The sequence below is a fragment of the Trematomus bernacchii genome, unplaced genomic scaffold (genome assembly GCF_902827165.1).
Source record: "Trematomus bernacchii unplaced genomic scaffold, fTreBer1.1, whole genome shotgun sequence".
Lineage (NCBI taxonomy): Eukaryota > Metazoa > Chordata > Actinopteri > Perciformes > Nototheniidae > Trematomus > Trematomus bernacchii.
Genome location: NW_022988043.1, coordinates 3,895,973 through 3,918,153, shown reverse-complemented (window position 1 = coordinate 3,918,153; position 22,181 = coordinate 3,895,973). Strand labels below are relative to the sequence as shown.

The window sequence follows — 22,181 nt, the reverse complement described above, 5'->3', positions numbered from 1 at the left end:
CTCTGGAAGTTTTTTCTTGTATGATGTGAAACGTAAGGACAGAGGGTGTCGTATTGTCATACTGATATTCTGTACAAACTGTGAAGTCCACTGAGACAAATGTAACATTTGTGATATTGGGCTATATAAATAAACATTGATTGATTGATTGATAAAGAATGGACAAATGTGTTTAATCGTTAATGTCAGATATGTACTAAGTAAATACATTTGTTCCTGCTCAAGATTAGATTCAACTTTATTATTATTGCACAGATTACAGGTACTGAGACAACGAAATGCAGTTTAGCTTCTAACCAGGAGTGCATAAAGCAGTAAAGTGAAAAGTAATGTACACAATCTACAGAATAAAATATAGAATGAATTGAATGATGAAAAAACAGTGAGGGGTATGAATACACTATACACAGTAGCCTAGCCTAGTATGAACAGTGTGTTGTATGAATATGCTAAGACAGGGTTGCCAACTCTCACGCATCTGACGTGTGACACACGCTTTCACTCTCAACCTCACGCTCTCACGCTGCCCAAACTATTCTCACGCCAAAAACAAGAATACCGAAGACTAGAAACGGTTTTGAAAACTTTTGTCACGTAGTGATGGTCTTCTCAATAGAACATCTTTGATAATGTCTTCTGGCCAATCAGAATCACGATAACGGCGTGGTGTTGTTGCAGGAAGTCCCGACGGAGAATACTTTTGCGGTAGTACATCTCTATACATCGATACAACATTACGTGTTGATAGAAATCAACACGTAATGAAATAAGACCCCACGGTTTGATGATTGATAGGTGTGTGGGCTGTCTTTCATTTTGACACACAGAACAATGGGGGCTATCCACCCTTATCCACAATGTAAAGTAATTCACACAGCCTCTTCCCTCTTCTCTCTGTGAGGAGCAGCAGGTTCAGCTTTCAGAACAAAGTAACAAAAAACTAAAATGGCATTCATTTTTTTAAATATGTCGTGTGGTAATAGATTTATTTATTTTTCTTCTCAAGAGAGTACCAGAATGTGTATTTTATGTTAGTATTTAAAAAAATCTCCTGGGGGAGAATCCCCCCAGACCCCCCTGCAGGGGTTGGGTTTTCAGCATGTCAACTCTTTCACTTGTGGGGAAATTGCAGGATTGGCTCCAGGTCGCCCTTTTTATTTACTACAAGACAAATGTGCCTTTTTATTTCATACAGTTCAATTTGGATTGAGACAGGGAAATAATCTAAACCTCACGCATGGCGTTTCACTGTCGGGGGAGCGTGTATGTAATTACATTGCAAATACTGATTTGAGCCCCACCACTGTATGGGTTAGCCCTACCATAGATTACCCAACAAAAATACTCTGGAGCCGCAACTGCCGACCCGTATTGCGCATGCGCAGATCTAAGATCCAGTAGAAATGATAAAAAAAGTAAAAGTCTGCTGCTTATTGTTCTACTAGGCCAAAATAGAGTCGAAGAGTATATGAGAGTGAGAGTGTGTTAATTAATATATTTGGCAGTTTGGAGTAAGTCTGTAGATTTGTTTGTGTGTGTGTGTTTCATGTATAGGCCTCTCACGATAATTCATTTTGTTGGATACATTTTCCCGGAAATATTGTCGGCACCGTTGTATGACCATTTTAGACCACTGACATAATAATGATAATATATAATAATAATTCAAGTACATCCTTTCAAACTGCTAGTCACATCCTCATGTAAATGGCAATTTATCGAGGTCAGAAAAGTTATCGAGTTCATTTTTATTTATCATACGATAAGTCAATTAATTGCTTATCGCGACAGGCACACAATAAAACAGTGGAAACAAACATGTTTGACTTTCATTAGTGAATGAAACTGTGTGCCCTTTATAATCTGTGTCCATTATTGTGTATTTGTATATATTGTATATATATCCTATATATATGCTAAGGTCTCGCTGCTGACACGATAGCAGTCATTTCGTGCGCATATGTGTAATTAAACCGAATTAAACCCATGATATCAAAATCTCACTCCAGCCAGGTACCCAAAGTTGACAACCCTGTGCTAAGATATATAAAGTATGACAAAGGTAAGCAGTGCAAGTATAGTATACAAATATATAGATATTAATTTAATGATGATAAACATTGTGGAACAATGATGAAAAATGTGAATGGAAGTGGCGACGTAAAACTGACACAAAACAACAACACACTTTTGCCGAGCCAATGGAGAGTTTCATCCCCAGCACGGGGTAAAACCAAGCGGCAAACTCTGGGGAAGAGCCGGGACGCCAATACGGAAGTGCCACAAACTGCAGTTCATATATTGGCCGATAGGCGATGACTGCAGAAAGGAGCAATTTCCATAGAGCCCCATGTTAAAATGCCCAATTTCACAGCAGAAAAAAAACGTTTCTAGCCCTGGCTGCAATACATTTTATTATGTATATAGTTAGATTCCACCTTCATGATTATGGATCTGTGAGTGAATTGTTTTCTAACATGACCCTTTTATTTATATTAGGTCTTAAAGTTTTTGCATAAATTAGGGCGTGGTCACATTGAGTGACAGCTCTGTCAAGTGACTGCTGCTGTTAGCTTTTTGTCTCTCTGCTAGCTGCTCCCTCTCCGTGAAGCTACAGCGACTCTGGGTGTTTCTCAATCGCGAGTACGCTTGCTTGGTAGCACATGTCTGCCGAGCATCTTGCTTCAGAAGCGAGTCAAGAATACTTCCTGACATTCGGAAAACAAAGAGTGGAACAGGCTAGCAAGTGTGCAGGTGTGCGTCATATGAGAGGCCCCGCCTTACATCTTCCGCCACAGATTTGGGGAAATTGGTCCGTGCGCAAAGCATTGTGGGGATTTTAAGACCGCGAAGTCTACTCATGTGCACACTCGATATTTCTCCAAACGGAGTACGCCGGGCTCGGTAGATTTCCAAGTATACTGGAGATTGGAACAGTACTTCGGCGGCACTCGATGACGTAGTATGCTTGAAATAGTGGCTCTGAAGCAGCTTTACTCGCAATTGAGAAACACCCTCTGCCTGCCCAGTTCATCCAGGGAACACAACTTGACCCCGGCCGTGTTTGTTTGTTCTTCATGCTTATATATGGGACTATTGTGACTCGCTCTGCGGTTAAAACAGACGGTGCATGAATGCCGTTTTGCGGTAAGTGTCATTCGAGTACTTTATGTGTTTATGATTTCAATCAGCTACGTAATGAATGTTAAGGCTTGGGTTAGCGTGTAAGTGAGTGGTAGCTACATCGGTGCTAACGATGCTAATCTTAGCCTCCAAGTTAACTTAAAACCATAGACTGTATATATAAAGGTTCAAACGAAATAGACAAGTGTTAAGCGTTAAGTGGGATAATACTGTAGAACAAAAGGCTTCTGTTTGAGGTTGATAAAATAAGGTCATCCTTGTAACTTAGAGAGATATTTTATTATGTAGGTAGGAACTTTATGCATCGCTTAGGTTAATTTAAATTGGCTATGCTCAAGTATGTAGACAAGCTAACGTCAAAGTAGTGTATGTGAAATCAACCTCACAATAAGATGTGTGTATATTACAATTATTAATGTCATATTTCAAGATGATTACTTAGATATTACAATATGGTTGGTTGAGCTGGAGTTCATTATTGAGCTTACACGTTAACGTCACAGTCATCTGAAGAACGAACCCAAACCTTGTTGTTTTTATTAATTGCATTACCAAATTGGTATCAAATAAACAGTAAGCATTGGTAACACAACTTCCAAAGTTACAGTAAAATAATAAGGATCCTGACTCGGACAATACACAATCCAACATGTTCAACAGAAGATAATAAGTTATATTGTTTGTACACATGGTTCTTTACATATATATCTGTTTGTTTAAAGTGTCCAGGTGATTCGACAGGCTGGACCAGAGAGTGAGAGACAGAACTGGACTCCTCACAGCAGTGAACTTCAGCACAGGTACAAATACTCTTTTTTCATACTGTACAAAGAATCAAGAAAGATATTGGTTTAAATAAATGAAGTATTGACTTTAATACACTGCTATACATTCCATTAAACAATACTAAATACTAGATCACCTACACATCAGTGAAGTTGAGGGTTTTTTCCATGCAAAGGGTTACATTTAGATGTTAACAAGCAATATGACTGTCAGCTTTCTAATTTAAGGTATTGAAGGCAAAGATATTTAACGCATAGTGACAACTGCTATTTATCTCTCAATATTGTCTGTAAAAACGTAGTAAAAGTTATTCTTTCAGTGAGACAACAGAGCAAGCTTGTTTTAATAACAGTTACATATTATTTTGATAATAAAATACATTTCAATGTTGATGAATTTCATACTGTTCATTCATAATCTGATTGTCTTTGTAGCTCACTGTTGAAATAAAAAAAAAAACATTACAATTACAAAATAATTATATCTACAGCCCCTAAACACAAGCACACCTCTTTCATAAATAACACACTTGTTCTGCAATAATATGCTTTATGTTTCCTGTAATTTTTGTTAGGAAAGGACATGCCTGAAAGACACGACTCAGCATCTCCTCTTTCTCCGAGGGTCAAGAAAAACATCCAATAGGAAAATTAAAAGCTGATGTTATGAGATGTTAAGACCAGTACAGGACATTCACTAAGAAACCATTTTTATTGTGAAAACACAGTCAGCTGATCGAATGCACCTATTTCCACATCTACACTCCATCAGCTGATTATTTCTATTTGCCTCACTTCATGAGCTTCACAACATGTACCTTGTAGCACAGAGTTTGCAACGCAAATAAATGGGGCCAATCTTCGTTCGGATGTGAATGTGTAATCTAACATTTTCAGTAAGAATAATGGACAAAAGGAGTGCAAATACAAATTCAATTTATTGAAATGTGAACCAAAAGTTAATCAAACATGTTTTAAATAAAAAGCACATATGGACAGAAGGTGTAAACCTATTAAATGTATAAGTAAACACATTTAGTCAAATAAAGTGACAGACTAGGCCTGATCAGGTGGTATCAGCTATGCATGGGCTCCTCCATCAGGCCTGGTCCTCCTCGCTGAGGAAAGACCCTGAGTCTTCTCCAAACCAACAGACAGGACGTCCATCACACGGAGGTTTCTCCCTGAAGTCTCTGCAGCTCTCTGGACACCACGCTGTCTCAATCCGTCCACACTGAATATGAGAGGGGAAAAATGAAAATAATAAATGCTTTAGACAATAAGAAATATAAAGTTGACTGTTGAGTTGCTCAGTTTTTTTAGATTGTCAATACTATTACTGTACAACTAATATCTCAGGTTAAGAGGCACCTTCAAATAAAGATTGGTCTTTAAATACATTTTGTCTTTTGAATTGTTTGTCTAAAGTCAAGGATTTAGAACTGGTACTTGTAGTTTTAATGATACAGTCTGGTTATAATGCTGTTTGGAGGAGGCCTCACAGGTAAGAGCACTAACTAGCTATCATCACATGTACCTTAGCTTAACTTAAATGTATTAAACGTATAATTAAGTGATGGCAAAATATAAATAACTAATGTCATGCAAACATATTAATATTTTTGCTTGATTCCAGTGTTTAATTTAGCACATTGCATACAAACGTTAAGGGATTTTAAGATTCTGAAGTATTATGCTAAAAACTCAACTTAGATTATTATTTATAGTTTTGCTGAATAGTCTCATGTCCGCTTACCTTAGAAACGTACAATGCGACGGCAACTCTGCAGATGGTGAGCATGTTAGCTTAGCTTGGTAGCTTCAGCTAGCTCTGTTACTTCCAGCCCGGAGGCAGGAGGTCCCGCCTCGGCTCCGCCTCTTTGCCCTTATTTGGAGCAGGCTGGAGCAGGCGGGAGTGGAACTCTGACGCCACTGTCGAGCCGTTAGTGGCCGACTCCGCCTACTAAGGGCTTCTCGGCAACTCTGCAGAATCCTATGGGTGACGTCACGGACCCTACGTCCATTTATATATACAGTCTATGGGTAAAACCCACCAATGAGCGCTCAGCTCGAGATACCAGCAAGTCGTTTCCCCATCAAGCATTTCGCTTCCGCAGCCCGTGGAGAGAAACTGCGCTCGCTCTCAAGTCTGCGGGCGTCTTTGTCCCGCGAGATTTCAACGTCTCATGTAGGCGAGCCTCCAGAGCAAGTCGGACAAAATGACTAACCATCATGCAACGCACTAGCAAGACGTTGATCGCAATTGCGCAGGTCTGCGCAGGTCTCGCTTGTCTCAAACAAGCCTAATAACTCTCCTTAACAGCAGCAGGGGGTGTAATGTCTTTGAAAAAGGGAAACCGGAAAACGTAAGACTGCCGTCGATCTGATAAACACATTTAATAAAGCATCGTTTGTTGACAATTTTCACAACACTTTCACTTACCACTTAGATATCATGCATATCAGAAGGGCATGGCGTTGTGAAAGTATTCGAGAATTATCAGAGGGGGGGGAAGAAGACAAATGAAAAGACACGAGTGACCTTTTCACTTTCTTCGTTTGTTTGTTTCCTCTCTTCCTGTGCACCGATTCGCTGCAGCCATGTTAGCGATGCCATGATCTTAGGGCAGGAATACCGTGAACATAGTTTAACGTGACAGAGGAATAAATACACCATCAGCTGTGCTTCAATCGGAAGTGACACGTTTTATTGCACATGTCCCTTTTATCACGGGAATACAGGAAGTGATTAGTATAAGAGTATTAAATAAACAAAATTCATATATTACATTTCATAATTCAACACCCCCACTTACTCTTATACTGCACAATTTCTCAACATGAATTCAAATGTAAACACCTTATACACTTGCACAATAACACAGTGTTTTAAACTTCTGGGGTTATTTACATTCCAAACAAATACTTTACAAATTTCTCACTTTTTACCTTTGTTGCAGGCTTAGTGAAAATATCAGCAACCATATCAGCTGTAGGGCAATAGTCAATGGTTATCATGTTATCACTCAGTACAGTTCGAACAAAATGATACTTGACATCCACATGTTTACATCGTTGACGACATACTGGGTTCTTGGATAGAGCAATTGCACCCTGGTTATCTTCAAAGATTTTCACAGGAGTATATTGACCCTCACTATCCATGCTCTCTATTAGCTGCAAAAGATACAAACTCTCGTGCTGTGGCAGCCAGTGCCATGTACTCTGCCTCACATGTCGACAAAGCTACTGTTTGCTGTTTCTTTGATCTCCAAGAAATAACAGGCCCATTGCTAGTTAGACTAAAACAGTACCCTGTTATACTCCGTCTGTCATTTTGGTCTGTTGCCCAATCCGCATCACAGTATGCAACAAGTTTCAGTTTTTCATCTTGTTGTTTAAAACATAGCTCCTGATTAATTGTGCCCTTTAAGTACCTCGATACATGTTTAGCAGTTAACCAGTGTTGTTCTTTTGGCTCTGAAAAATACTGTGACAGTTTACTGACTATCCAACTTAGATCAGGCCGTGTAGATGTCATTAAATATATTAAGCTGCCTACCACTTCACGATATTGTGTTGCATCAACAGCTTCACCATCATCATCAAAGTTGTGTTTCTGTTCACATGGGGTGGACCTTGGCTTACAGTCATTCATACCAAACTTTTCCAGTATTTTTGTAATGAATTTCTTTTGACCCATCTTTATTTCTCCTTTTTCCTGAGTAAAGTCAATGCCTAGGAAATGTTTAAGTTTCCCAAGATCCTTCATTTTGAATTTTGTGCTCAACATTTCTTTCACAGTATTAATTGTGTGAATATTAGCTGCGATAACTAAGTCATCCACCAAAATAATCAGAATGATCCTCTCATTTTCTATTCCTTTACTGTAGACACAGTGATCAGCTGGGTTTTGTGCAAAACCGTTCTCACAGAGATGATCATGCAACATTTTCTTCCAGTTTCTTCCAGATTGTTTTAACCCATACAGTGATTTATTCAGCTTGCAGACTAGCTTTTCATCAGTGTCTGACTTGACCTCAAAACCTTCAGGTTGCTGTACATAGAGCTCACAATCAATTGGAGCGTGTAAATATGCAGTTTTAACATCCATCTGATGTAGGTGTAAGTCATGTTGAGCTGCCAATTGCATCAAGCTTCGTACTGATGTCATGTTTGCAGTCGGGGAAAATGTCTCCTTATAGTCTATTCCTGCCACTTGACTATATCCCTTTGCAACATATCTGGCTTTATATATATATATCTCAGTCTTTTCTGTGTTTTCTTTGATTGTATAGACCCATCTACCCCCATTGCATTTTTGCCCTCTGGTAGTGTGGTCAATGTGAATGTGTCATTTTCCTTAAGAGAATTCATTTCCTCCTGCATAGCATCAGTCCAGAGTTTTGACTCTGCTGAATTCATGGCCTCTTTAAAGGTGTTTGGTACATTACACATTACTCTGTAGCAGTAGTCAATATTTACATAGTTCTGGTCGTCACACTGTACTTTACATTCATAGTCCTCTAAATACTGAGGTCTCCTCCTTTCTCTTTGGGGATAGCTTCTATTTTGACCTTCTGCTCCCTTTCCTGTCTGAGTGTTTGTGTCATCTGTCTCAGTTCGAGCCTCCTGTGTCTCTTTTGGACACGAGTCAGTCCCCTGGGTTTCTGGCTTGGTGGATACAAACCTTTTCTCATAAAAATCATCATCACTTGCCTCAAAATCAGTCTGTGTATGTCGCTCGACTATACTTTTTGTGACAAACTTCACTTGCCTGTGTTTTCGAACACTACCAGTGTCTGGGTTGTAGACTAGGTATGCTGGGCTGTTTTTATCATACCCTACAAAAATACCCTTCTCACACCTCGAGTCTAACTTTTTCTTTTCCTGCTTGTATGCATAGCATACAGATCCAAATATATTCATTTTCGAGAGGTTCGGCTTACGTCCTGTCAGCATATAATAAGGTGTCTGTCCTACACGTCTGTTGTAACATCTGTTACGTATTACAGCTGCAGTCATGACGGCATATGTCCATAGCTTCTTTGGTAAATTGCTCTCAAGAAGCATGCATCTTGCCATTTCAAAAAGTGTTCTCCAGTTTCTCTCAGCTGTCCCATTTTGATGGGGTGAGTAAGGTGCTGAAGTTTCATGTCGTATTGCATGTTGTCTAAGGAGCGATTGAAAGTTTGTCCCGGTGAATTCTGTACCGTTATCAGACCTTATACATTTGATTTTACCATAAGGTGCGACATCAGCAATGAATTTCTCTGTGGCTTTGAAAGTATCACTTTTAGCTTTTAGGAAATACACAAATATTGCCCCTGAAAAGTCATCTGTAAAAGCCAATGTGTATCTGAATCCCTCCTTAGCCTCTGGCTCAATGGGACCTGCTAAATCAGTGTGCACAAGATTGAGCGCTGCTTTAGCTCTTGCATCTGGTTGTCTGTTCCTACTCTGAGCAAATTTACCTCGAGTACACACTTCACAGTTAAGGTTAGATTTATCAATCCCACCCTTAATTTTCATCCCCTCAGTGACTTTTTCCAGTTGTGACACATCATCATAGTTACAGTGACCAAGTATTTCATGCCATGTTTGAATGTCATAACATCCATAACATGCATCGTCCTCAGCTTCACAGTCCACAGTGTTTAAAAAATAAAGTCTATCATATTCCTTGATGTCAAATATTTTACCTCTCTGGTGAATCAGCTGGTTACAACCCTGACGAAAGTTCACTGATGCTCCGTTGGCTGTCGCTGCTTTAACAGAGAAAATGTCTTGTGGATAGGACGGTATATAGAGCGCGTCCTTCAGCATCGCTGTCACTCGTCGTCTCTCCGTGTCTTGCAGGCAGACCTCCGCCTCTCCTTTCTTCAAAGCGACACCACTTGTTCTTGTCCCGTCAGCCAATTCAACAAAGTGGTCTTTCGGTTGAAAAGTCTCATCGAACCTTTTAAACTTGTCGATGTTCGTTATTATGTGTGACGTTGCTCCGGTGTCGACCATCAGCCCTTTATGTGTAACTCCGGTTACTGGACTGTCACGTACTTTAAAAACAAATGAGTGGTCCTCAACGTCAGTTGCTTGTTTAGCATTGTCTCTCTCTTTGCGTCTGCAGTTTGCATCTATATGTGTGGAATTTTTACAAAAACTGCACCACTGTCTCTGGTCTTTGCTGTTGCTGCTACTCGCACTTCGACACTCACGAGCCCGGTGTCCTTTCTGACCGCAGTTGTAGCAGGTGATATTGGGGCCATCTCTCCACTTCACCCAGCCACTCGCTTTCATAATATCATCAGATTCCTCACTCAAGTTGGCATTGTATTTTTCTGTGCTTTCATAGCTCCTCAACTTTGTTTTGAACTCACCAAAAGTTAGCTTCTCATCCCCTTGTGTAATGTGGATGGCAAACGGCCTAAAACAGATTGGCAGTCCCTTTAAAATCATGGCTATCAGTGCTGTAATTGCCGTTTCGGCACGAATAATATAGTCAGTGACGCTCTCATTAGCGGCTTTCTGCAGCGACGTTAGTTCAGTGTAGAGGCTGATCACCCGTGGTTTCCCTTTCCCAGCGTAGTGGTCCCTCAATATTTGTAACGCTTTTCTTCCGTTGTCCGCTGCTTCTCTCATGATCAGTGAAAGGCTTTTATCGTCCAGTACCTGGATCAATTCCGCATAGGCTTCTTCGTTTTTCTGATCATCAGCCTCATCCTCTACACCTGGCTCCTCTAGGATGGCAGCCTTCAATCCTAGCAGTCGCAGGTGACCCAAAAACTTTGTCTCCCATAACTCGTAGTTCTTCTCATCTCCGTCGAAACACAAACGGTTCCACCGGCTTCCATGGTCCCTCCTGGGCCCATAACCTGTTAGCGATGCCATGATCTTAGGGCAGGAATACCGTGAACATAGTTTAACGTGACAGAGGAATAAATACACACATACACCATCAGCTGTGCTTCAATCGGAAGTGACACGTTTTATTGCGCATGTCCCTTTTATCACGGGAATACAGGAAGTGATTAGTATAAGAGTATTAAATAAACAAAATTCATATATTACATTTCATAATTCAACAAGCCAATCAGATTGGTTAATTTTCCTGTTTGGATCGGCGGCAGGGCCAAATTGCTTATCTTGCGGGGCCATGAATGTATACGGTGCGGGTGCGGGACACACCCTATGGCCAACCGCAAAAAACATGGCCAAAAAACACACACCGGCGTCACCTAATGGACCGGTAATCGGCTTAGTGTGTATTTTCATATTCATAGTGTGCGTGCCTTATTCGACCAATGATGAGCCCAAAACCAATAAAATAAATACAATTAAAATGGCGCCATTCCTCACATTTCGCAGATGTGTCCAGCAAATGTTTGGGGTCTTAATAACTTGATGTAAGATAAAATAAAAGATAACAACGTGTTTGCTAGAAATATCGTGTTAATGTTTTGGTACAGGTACAGGTACCCGTTCCTCACCTCATGCTGTAAATCCTGTTAGGTAACATTTTAACAAAAACATAGCTAACATGCTTTTATTTTGAAATCGTCAACCGGAAGTTGAGTATTGCACACTGCCTAACTTCACTCTCGTGCAGCCTCGCAGCCTCCTTTCCATACGATGAGGAGTGACGCAGGGCAGACGGAAGAAACTAGGATTTGAGGTTAAAGAAGGACAGGGAAAACAGCAGTGATGCTGAGAGGGCTCTAGCTTATATATTTCACAGGTTCAATACCGACCCACTGCCTGTCCCCCTGCAAAGAGGACATGAGAGTAACCTGTATGTAATCCTTCCCTCTGACATAAAAAAGAAAGCTTCATCAGCTCATCCTTGGGGCGGATAAGGACATACTCCCAGGTAGGCTTCATCCTGCCTTGTTATGACTGTAACTACTGATTCGCCTACTACAGTGATCCGTGGCTTTATTAACACAATCCATTTGATATACGCTACATGTGCTAATGTTTTATTTTCATCAAGTCAGGCATGCATCTTTATTTATTCTTGAGGCTGTGTGATTGCTCTACCTTGGCTAATTCCTTAAGCTACACAGTCACGATTCCTTACTACGGTAATGTGATGTAAAAAATGTGCACCAATAGATAACACACAACTTGTTTCTCTTTAGGTAACGTTGGTCCACGTCGCTGTAGATGGAAAAGTAGCCTAGTCATTCATTTTTTTCTCACTGATCACTAAGTTGCAAGTCGCATCCAGTTGGGAGGATATTTGGTCACGTTTTCCCCGTCATTTTAGAAAGTCTCCATCATGAACTTCCTGCGTCGGCGACTCTCGGACAGCAATTTTATGTCCAACCTGCCTAATGGCTACATGACGGATCTCCAACGCCCCGACGCGCCGCAGGAAAACCCCGCAGTGTCGCCCGGGCCGACAGAGAGGCGCCAGTCCACCAGCCAGCCCGAGACCCAAACCACTCCCCAGCCCCAGCCCCAGCAGCAGCCCCCCCAGCCCCAGACCCAACCCCAGGCTGCAAGTGGAGGCTCGAGCTTCTTCTCATCCATATCCAATGCTGTCAAACAGACCACAGCTGCTGCGGCTGCGACCTTATCCGAGGCTGCGGACCGGGCAGGGGTCTCCAGCAGCGCAAAGATCCTCCTGGTTATCGATGACCAGCAGACCGACTGGTAAGAGCAGTGCGCATAACCAGCGCGGTGCCCCGTCCAGACACACACCTGTGACAGACCTTGGGTTGCAGTGGCCTAACATCCAGAAGGTCATATGATTCAACCGGTGCTGTCAGCTTTATCACATGTTACAACCGCTGGCTTGTGGCTCACACCTGAAACACCTTGCATGTGTTTGGTAGTGGCACTGCAAAAGCGTAACCAACCGACAGTAGAGAAGCCATTTGTATTTGAACACCTATTGCTCATGTCGAAACAATCTTGCATTTTACAATAGACATGCTTAATGTAAGGCCAACACTCTGGGTATGGGCCAGTGTTACCATGATGATACATATATGTTCAAGTAAAGTGGATGTATGTAAGAGCAAACTGTGCATGCATCAGGTTAGTCAAGCCTCCTCTCCGGTATACATTATGCATGCCTATTGGAGCTTTGTGCACCAAGCTTGGGTGATAAAACACTGCACTCTTGTCCCAGCATCACACCCTAGTGAGAATAAACTATGCAGATTATTACATCAAATCCCTTCTATCTCACAGTACAGAGGCTCTGCAGCTCTTTTACCTCGGTTACAATAGACATTATGTGGACATTTATAATTCATGAGAAAGTGAAGGGCCAGTATTTATATCCTTAAGTCCAATTCTTATATGTTATGCCCCAGGTATGTAAAATAACAACACTTATACTGCGTAATATGGCTTTACATTTTTGTTTATGTTTCATGGTGCCTGCAAAAGACTGTGAAACATCCTCACCCCACCAGCTACAGTAATGACAGAATGCAGCATACCGCCACCAGCAGCTGTGAAAAAATTGCGTTTTGTTCCAGTGACTTCTGTAATGTTCTGCACATGCTGGAAGAAATGTCAGCTGTCGATTACAGGAGTAATTGTTAAATCAAATTCATGTTTTGTGTCTGGATACAACAGGTGGATTCAAATTCTTATTTTTCATGCAGGGTGAAGGTCTTCAGAGGAAGAAAGGTTCATGGTGAATTTGACATCAAGGTTGAACAGGTACGTTTTACACATGTAAATATTTGCTTTGTTCTGTGTTTGACTACATCTTGTATATCTTACTAGGAGGACAGGGAGCTTTCTAGATACAGTCCAGAATAGATTATTATAAATAAACAAGCCCCTATTTACTGAGCCTCGTGAACAAAGTGTGAACTTCAGTAGGAGGGATGTTACATTATTTTTCATAAGAAATAAATAGATTGTGTTTTTAAAAATAAATAACCACAACTTTTATGTCAAGACCTAGCAACTGGAATAATGGGTACATTTTTATCTGAAGATTAATGCATTGTCATTTTTATAGGACCAGTTAAAACCTTATCATTTTTAGATCTTTTCCTTGCGAGTTCCTCCCTTACCTTTTTGTTAATCTACCTCAAGCTGAGCCGATATTTCCATTATTTCCCTGGTTGGTTCTTAAAAGGAAGAATATACTTTAGATAACGTTTGAAATCCTATAATTGTACCCTGTATAACCTGGTTTAGGTAGAGTAGGGGGTAATTCACTGCTGTTATTTCTATTTCACATTGTTTTGTATTGTGTTGAATAAACCTTCACATCGTCCTTTTAGGCAGAATTCTCTGAAATCAGCCTGGTGGTCAATTCCACAGGCACCTACAGGGTGGACATTGATGCCATCAGGAATGGGCATAAGTTTACTAAGTAAGTACTCTGCTGAATAGTTTATACTCCCATGTGTGCTGCACATTTTGTATAAATCTATAACTATACCCTCAATTAAAGGTAGTGTAGGTAAGTTTGAGAAACCGTCTCGAGATCGCTAGAATTTGAAAATACACAACCGGAGAAAATCTGCCACTTCCTTACAGAGCCCCTCCTCCAACACACACAAACGCGCACATGACCAATGAGGGCACGAGATAAGTTTGTGCACAGATGGAAGGCTGACAGGCAGGTAGGCCATCCAGTTATTTTAGCCGGGCCGGCTAAAATGATTGGTCGTACTTTTTACAGTATTACGGCTTCCACAGATGACATTTTTTAATGGATTTTTTGTCAAAGCACTTAAGATATTCATTGCTATCGGGATGTTAAGAGCATTCCATGGAATATAACAAAAAGTGTATCTCGAGCCGGTTTTTCAAACTTACCTACCCTACCTTTAAACTACCTAATAACTGCCCAGTTTGTCTGGTAATGCAGTTTAATATTTTGCTAATGTCCTCTCTCCTAGATCCTTGAAGCCAGACTTTGTGCTGATCAGACAGCACGCCTTCAGCATGGACAAGAATGGGGACCACAGGAACATAGTGATTGGACTGCAGTATGCTGGACTGCCAAGTGTTAACTCCTTGCACTCTCTCTACAATTTCTGTGACAAACCATGGGTGGTAAGTATCAATTCATTAATTTGCTAATGGAAACAATATTGCACATTAAGTTCAGCTGTATGGACATATTAACACTTGGTTTACAAATGCTGCATGGTTAACACTTGTGTTCATTTTAGTTTGCCCAGATGTCTAGACTCCACAAGCAACTGGGCCAGGAAGAGTTCCCTCTGATAGAGCAGGTTTACTATCCAAACCACAAGGAAATGGTGAGCTTTTTCCCATCTGCTCTCCTTCTCTCTCTCCTCCCCCTTCCCACTTGTGCTGATGAGTTTGTCTTCATGTTAAACCATTAAAGGGACACGGTCATCCCTCTTCACGGGTCACATGTTGGGAAAGTAATTAATTTCCATGTCAATATTCTGTCTCATCTAGCAACCGAGACCTATCTCATTTTCTTGGGAGTGTCTTGTTTTTTCTGTTTCGAGTTGAGGCAGAGATTTTCCCTCTGCCAAGTCAGTGACAGTACAGTAACACTGAGTCTGTTGCTGCAGAGCCGTTATCTCCACCCCTGCAGTCACAGGCTGACAATACTGGGCTGGCTTTCAAGTCATCAATATGAATCAGAATCTAATGCAGAAATAGAGGAGGGGTGCTGTGTGTCACTTCGGTTTGACGGAAATGCATAGAAAAACGTTTTTTTAAATAATTAGAGATCTTTACGAAGGTATATAAGGAGAAATCTGAGAATGTGATGATGTTTTTTTTTACAGATTACCTCCCCTTGCTTCCCTGTGGTGGTCAAGATGGGCCATGCTCACTCAGGAATGGGAAAGGTAGTACCAAAGGACTCACATTTTTACACAATTCAATGTGAACACAAATGTCTAGGAGAAATGTATGCTAGTATATTTATATTTCCAGGTGAAAGTGGACAATCAATATGATTTTCAAGATATTGCCAGTGTTGTGGCACTGACCAAGACTTATGCCACATCTGAGCCCTTCATTGATGCAAAGTATGATGTCCGCATCCAGAAGATTGGCACCAATTACAGAGCCTACATGTGAGTTTCAGACTACTACCAAAGAGCTAAACACAATGTTATATTTTTATAATAAATGTAATAATATATATATTTTAATTCAACAGGAGAACATCAATTTCTGGGAACTGGAAAACCAACACTGGCTCATCTATGCTCGAGCAGGTGGCCATGTCAGACAAGTAAGAGCTTAAAATCCAAAGATTGTAATGCATGTGAATCTTATATTTTTTCACTGTAAACTAATATATACACTAATATTCACACATTTTTACAGGTACAGATTGTGGGTGGACTCCTGCTCCGACATCTTTGGAGGATTGGATATCTGTGCTGTTGAGGCGCTGCATGGTAAAGATGGCAAGGACTACATCATCGAGGTAAAAGGCAGTATAACGACACCAAAGGGAATATTTGTCTCTGGTCATATGGGAAATCAATTGAATCCATCATATATGAATTTTTCTAGGTCGATGACTGTTCGATGCCACTGATTGGGGACCAGCAGGACGAGGATCGTGTTCAGATTGTAGAGCTGGTGATTTCTAAGATGACCCAGGCTCTTCCACGCACTTCAAGCTCTTCCACAGCCGGCCAGCCAGCACAGGTGCTCAAACACTTTGTTTATTTTATGTCAGGTCTGATGTGTATATACCAATAAGTGCATAGTCTTACTATCATTTGCATTCAGGTGCATTGATTGAGCTCAAATATATTTAAATTGTCTCAAGGATAGATGTCAGGCTCATTATTTAGGTACATATAGTTAAGTGTCATCAGTGTAGAAATACAAATTATTACCAAAAGTCTACATAAAAATGAATAGCAACGGGCCAAGCACTGATCATTTCAAAAAATGTCTCGCATAATATTTTACACACATATCCTGTTTTCGTACTTTTTTCAGTTGATTTACATGAACTCTCTGCCCTGTTGTCTCCTGTGTGTTTTGTAGAAGGCAGTGTCTCCTCAGCCTGTCTCCCAGCCCAAAGTACCACAGACTCAACAGCGCCCCCCACCCCAGGGTAAGAACTTGATCCAAATGAAATAAAACCATGTTTTTCTTGTTTAGAAATCAACTCTTTTTACTTCCTAGTCCAGGAAGGGATATTAGGAACGCTTTTGAATATGATTACAGCCTTTTCATTTTCTCCTGTAGGCGGTCCACAGCAAAGTCCTCCATCTCAGCAGCGCCCCCAGCCTCAAGGCCAACCTCCTGCACCGGCACAGCAGCCCACCAGTGACCCCGGGGCCCCGGCCAAGGCTAACCAGGGACCTGCAGCCCAGCCCCGGCCCCCAGGTCAGGGGGCTCCGCAGCGAAGCCAGGGAGGTTCCCCTCAAGCTCAGAGGCAGCAGTCCCTCCCCCAGAAACCTCCAGCCGGTCAGCAGCGGCCCGCCCATCCCCCCAGGCAGCAGTCACAGGGGGGTGCACAGCAGCAGAGGGCTCCTGGCCAGCAGGGCCGTCCTGGAGGAACCACCACTCAGCAGCCCCGACCTGCTGCCCAAGGCCAAGGGGGCCCAGGAGGGAGACCCCCGATGCAGCAGAAGCCTCAGCCCCCACAGAAGCCCAGTCAGGACAACCCGGCTATGGGCGGCTCTCCACAGCTAAAGTGAGTATCTGTGTAAGATACATCATTGTTTCCTCTCACTTCTCATAAAGTGGCCCTTACAGCTGATCCTTTCTTACGTTTGCCTGCATTGAGATATGCATGCCACATGGGAAATCCTTTCATTCTCTTTATTGACCAACAATCTTCTTGGATGTGCATGAGTTATTGATTGTTACATTTTCAGTCCTTCAGCAGCATTTTCACAAAACATAACATTTCAGATTGTCTCCAGAGATTGTGATACATTTAGCCAACAATTAGCTGCAGGCTTGGAGTTGTTCACATGAATGTATCACAAACATCTCTATCCAATTGTGTGAAGGACACAGAGAACAAATCCGCTAATTCCTACTTTTAAATGTAGTTTTGGCTTTGAAGCAGACATGGATAGAAGAAGGTTAACAACTCTTAATAAAGCGTAAAGCTCTGAATTATTCAAATTTGTATTTTGTTTCAGATTTTCTAAGATCTTTTGTAAATTGTTCTATATTTATACTCTTCTTAAGTTGACATGCTGTTATATAGTATAAAGCAATATTTTCTGACACAGAAAAATCTAATTTGCCGTTTTGATCTTACAAATTCTTGAAAAACAATTAACAAATAGATTATTATTGTCATATAATGTAAGTACATTTGAACCAATCCATTACACATGAGAATAAACAGTATAAACTGAACTCAAAAACAGACTTTACAACTACCCACAGCTTATACAACTCATTTAGATCTCAGCTACCAAATCTTAACACTTATATTTTGTATCTGTATTCGTTGAACGTATTCAGAGACTTTTCGCTGCAAAGTAATCTGTATCATTGCTCCTACCTTCCCAGGCTGATGGCTTTCATGGACAAATGACTTATACTGAATACAGAATGAACATAGGGAAGGAACTGAATGCGCTTTTATCTTCTTTCCCGAGCCTTTTCCTCTGCTGCATCTCTCTCTGTTTTGCCTTGCTCCAGTCGGTTCATTCCATGGGTTTGCTGCATGACTTTAATAGCCTCTTCCTCTCCTCTATTGCCATTTCCTCTCTTTATAGCAAGTCCCAGTCTCTTACCAATACCTTCAACATTCCAGAAATCCCAGTGCCACGAGCCAACCTTAGCCAGGACGAAGTGAAGGCTGAAACCATACGCAATCTACGCAAATCTTTTGCCAGTCTCTTCTCAGACTGAGATGGCAAAAGCCCCCCCTTCCTCTCCTCCTACTGACAGAAAGATGGACAGGCAAACTTAAGGACAAATTCCCCCCAACGAACAAGGACCAACAGGATGCCGTTTCCAATTCATGTGCATTAACCCTGATATGAAAATGTACACACTGCCTAAACAGTTACCACCTTTGAAAATGAACAAAAAGTAGAATACACAGTAATTGTAGGCACTGATATCTGAAACATTCCTTGCCTTGCCTCAAGCTTAAGTAAGTCATCTACTTTTCGTGTCACACAAACGATACACACATAAAAGCCTGTATATGCATGAACAGACATACACAAAATAAGAAACAAAACAACAGAGTACTTCTCCCACTTGTTTGTTGGTGCCGTAAAGTCATTGTGATCTAAATGTTTAAAGTGTGGCTGGTTAGCCGACCAACCAATTGAATTAAGGGACTGTATGAAAATGATTGGGGGCGGGAAGGGTGCTGAATCTAATATTCTTTTTGTAAAGAAGCAATTTTCAATATCAAAAAATAATATATTTATGTCAAGAATAACAAATTATAAAACATATAGCGGCTCTCTATTATTTTAATTGAGCTTGCAAATAGACTATTATTACATACTGTGCATATCACAAAATGCACTTCCATGGCACACAAGAAAACCATCATTATGATTTACTATTTTATCTATTTTTATACAACTCATTGCACAAACCAAAAATATGATACAAAATAAAAAGATAGGGTTAGATATAAAAAAAAAGACCCCTCCCTTTTAAAAATACAAAAGTTACAATATTCCTTCCCCTTAACTTTCCCTTTCCACCCCTTACCCTTTTTGTACAGTCCCTAACTCAGCACAGCTGCACACATAGGATGTCCAGTGTTAGCTAATGCTAGATCTGTTTGCACTGTCGACCACTCACGGTCTTAGCTGCATGTCAATAGGAGGCAATGGTCGCATTTTCCAACCGCTTGGTGCTTGTAACTGTATCGTGACATGTAGTTAAATTAGTTTGTAAAAAGTAACCTAGTAGGTGTTGTGAGTATGTTGTTGCTGCCACTTTTTCCCCGTTTTCAGCTCCTTGAAAAGCATGCCTTACACAGACAAGAACGTCAGATCAGATGCAGTTGCTTCAGGGATGTCCATTGAATGTGACTCTTGTTTGTGGGTGAGGGTCTTCCATTACAGTTGTATTGTGGCTGTTAGCTAATATTGAAAGGAAAGCATGCATTTAAATGAGGTAGAATTTGTTTCTATTATTTTAGATGCATTTGCACACAGAGTATAATGCAAAATGATACTTCTTGAATACAGTGACAATGACTGATGTATGGAGTCTATATTCTTCAGGTTTATTCATCTGCCACTTGACAAAGTAACAACTTGGTGGTCCCACCCCAGGGGGTTGTTGTGCAGTAAGGTAGGACACAAATATGCAGGGTTTACAACTGTTCAGGTACAGTTAGAGTGTATTGAAAAGTCTTAGTGAGTATTTATAGACTGTTTAATTTCATATTCCCTTAATAAGCAATGTAATGGAACTTCTGACTGTAGATCAGCTATGAATTTAGTGGATGTACAGATAGTGAGTGGATTATGTCAGGTTTCATTTAGCAGCTAGTCAATGCAATGATGTTTGCACTTAAGTAACTCCAAACCTGAGTATGCATCATGCAGTGCAACAGACTTTCTGCTTCTATATACGCCTTGCGGTTTTCAGCGGGTTAACAGTCTGTGAGAAGAGTTTATACAATAAAGAAATCATGTAAAAGTATAGGGATGTCAACTCTGGGTTGGACACCTGCAGTAGAATAAGTACTTCCTGCAAGCCCTCTCTCACTCTGACTTCTGAAAAAGGATTCTGTTTCCAGGCAGTACACATGTCTTCCAGAAGGAGTGTTTTTGCATTTGAATGTCGACGTAGTATGGCAATATCATGCTTTTTAGAGAAGACCCAATAGCCAAAAAGAAAGTCCTGGTTCCCCTGTAGATTCTCCATGATGCCTGTGTTTTGTGTAGCCACAGTGACCCCTTGTGCTCAATGGTGCATATATGTATGAATGTCGTTCTGTAACTGGTCAAGCCAAATAGTTGTGTTGTACAGAGCCCTGAGTGACGCAGATTGTCTCCTCTATCCCCTGCTGCTATTTGTGCTGGTTGATATTATATGTGTTCTTTGTGTTTGCTTAATTTTTTTCTATCTGGGGACTGTCTTGAGCTTGTAAGTTTATGCAGTAGTGATTCAGGGCTCCATTTTTAAACTCTACAGTGACTCAGTGTCAGTACATGACATGTTGGATTTATTGTGGCACAGCCTTATGCCAAGAAAATCAGTAATAGCAGCTTTATGTGATTGTTACACTGAGTGTGTAATTTATGAAAATGAGCCATCACAATCAGTATGGATGGTTAACTTTGAAAAATGTCCTACTGGCACTCAGAGGCCTGTTGGCCATATAAAGTCATACCATTTGCTGTTTCACTTCCTGAGACATACAGGATGAGCTCTGACAGCAATGCAAAGAAGTCGTTTTATTTATTTATTTGATCAGATTCCTTTTAAAGTTTACATTATTTATGGTGGATGTATCTGACTGAATGTACATTATTTTCATTCTTTTTACTGCTAGTTTTATTGTTTTCTAAATGCATTGTATAATCATTCTGAAAAGATAAAACCCTTACAAATATGAGTGGAAGTCGTGCCTGCCAGATTTCAAATTGTACATCATCAATGTAAGTGCAAGAATAAAAAATCTGAGTTTTTTTGTTATTGTTATAAAATCAGATACTGCAAAATGTAAATCATGGTGGAATATTGAATTAAATGTAAAAAAAAATTGATGTTATATGCAATGTAGCTATATTATGTGAAAATGAATATGTTATTAAAACACACATGTCTAATAAAGTCTATGAACAACAATCACCGTTTTGTTTGTTTTCTGAATAGTAACACTGGGTTCAAGTTAACTTAAAGAGGCCCTATTATGCTTTTTGGGGTTTCCCTTTAGTGTGTTATATAGGTTTTGGTGCATGTAAATCGTCTGCAAAGGCTAAAAACCCAAAGTTCCCTCCAAAGTAATTCCCAAGTGATTATACACACACAGTCATGCCAAAGCTCAAGGCTTAAAGTGCCATGCCTGAGTGAAGTGCATAATCTTGTTGTAACTTTGTGTGCATTAGCTGTATTTCTGTATCGTTTTGTTCTCCTCGTATTAAATACATAGTGTTGTTTTAATACTTATGAAAAGTCTTTACCTGACATCACATCAGGAAAAGGATTTTAAAAACGTAACTGGCCTCAGAGTGTGCCCTGCTAACCGTCACACAACCAACTTATTTCACACATTATGACAACTGACAAAATACCCTGAATAAACTAGGAAACAACCATTGTGGTATAATGTTAGCATAATTTATGTGCAATATTGTCATCTGAAAA

The 22,181-nt window shown here is 40.5% G+C and overlaps 1 protein-coding gene across 2 annotated transcripts; it reads left to right on the top strand.

Annotated features, from left to right (window-relative positions):
• Positions 1–11,544: 11,544 nt before the first annotated feature.
• syn1 (synapsin I) lies at positions 11,545–21,662 on the top strand. Of its 2 annotated transcripts, none has more exons than XM_034118673.1 (14): positions 11,545–11,796; positions 12,068–12,584; positions 13,550–13,607; positions 14,183–14,274; positions 14,807–14,963; positions 15,083–15,172; positions 15,677–15,739; positions 15,828–15,970; positions 16,057–16,131; positions 16,227–16,329; positions 16,419–16,556; positions 16,905–16,974; positions 17,109–17,559; positions 18,643–21,662. In XM_034118673.1, the coding sequence occupies exons 2-14, from the start codon at positions 12,208–12,210 to the stop codon at positions 18,668–18,670; spliced, it is 1,845 nt and encodes a 614-aa protein (XP_033974564.1). In that variant the 5' UTR covers positions 11,545–11,796; positions 12,068–12,207; the 3' UTR covers positions 18,671–21,662. The 2 variants fall into 2 exon arrangements, with proteins under 2 accessions (XP_033974564.1, XP_033974561.1); XM_034118670.1 differs by having other exon boundaries at positions 18,605–21,662.
• The last annotated feature ends 519 nt before the right edge of the window (positions 21,663–22,181 follow it).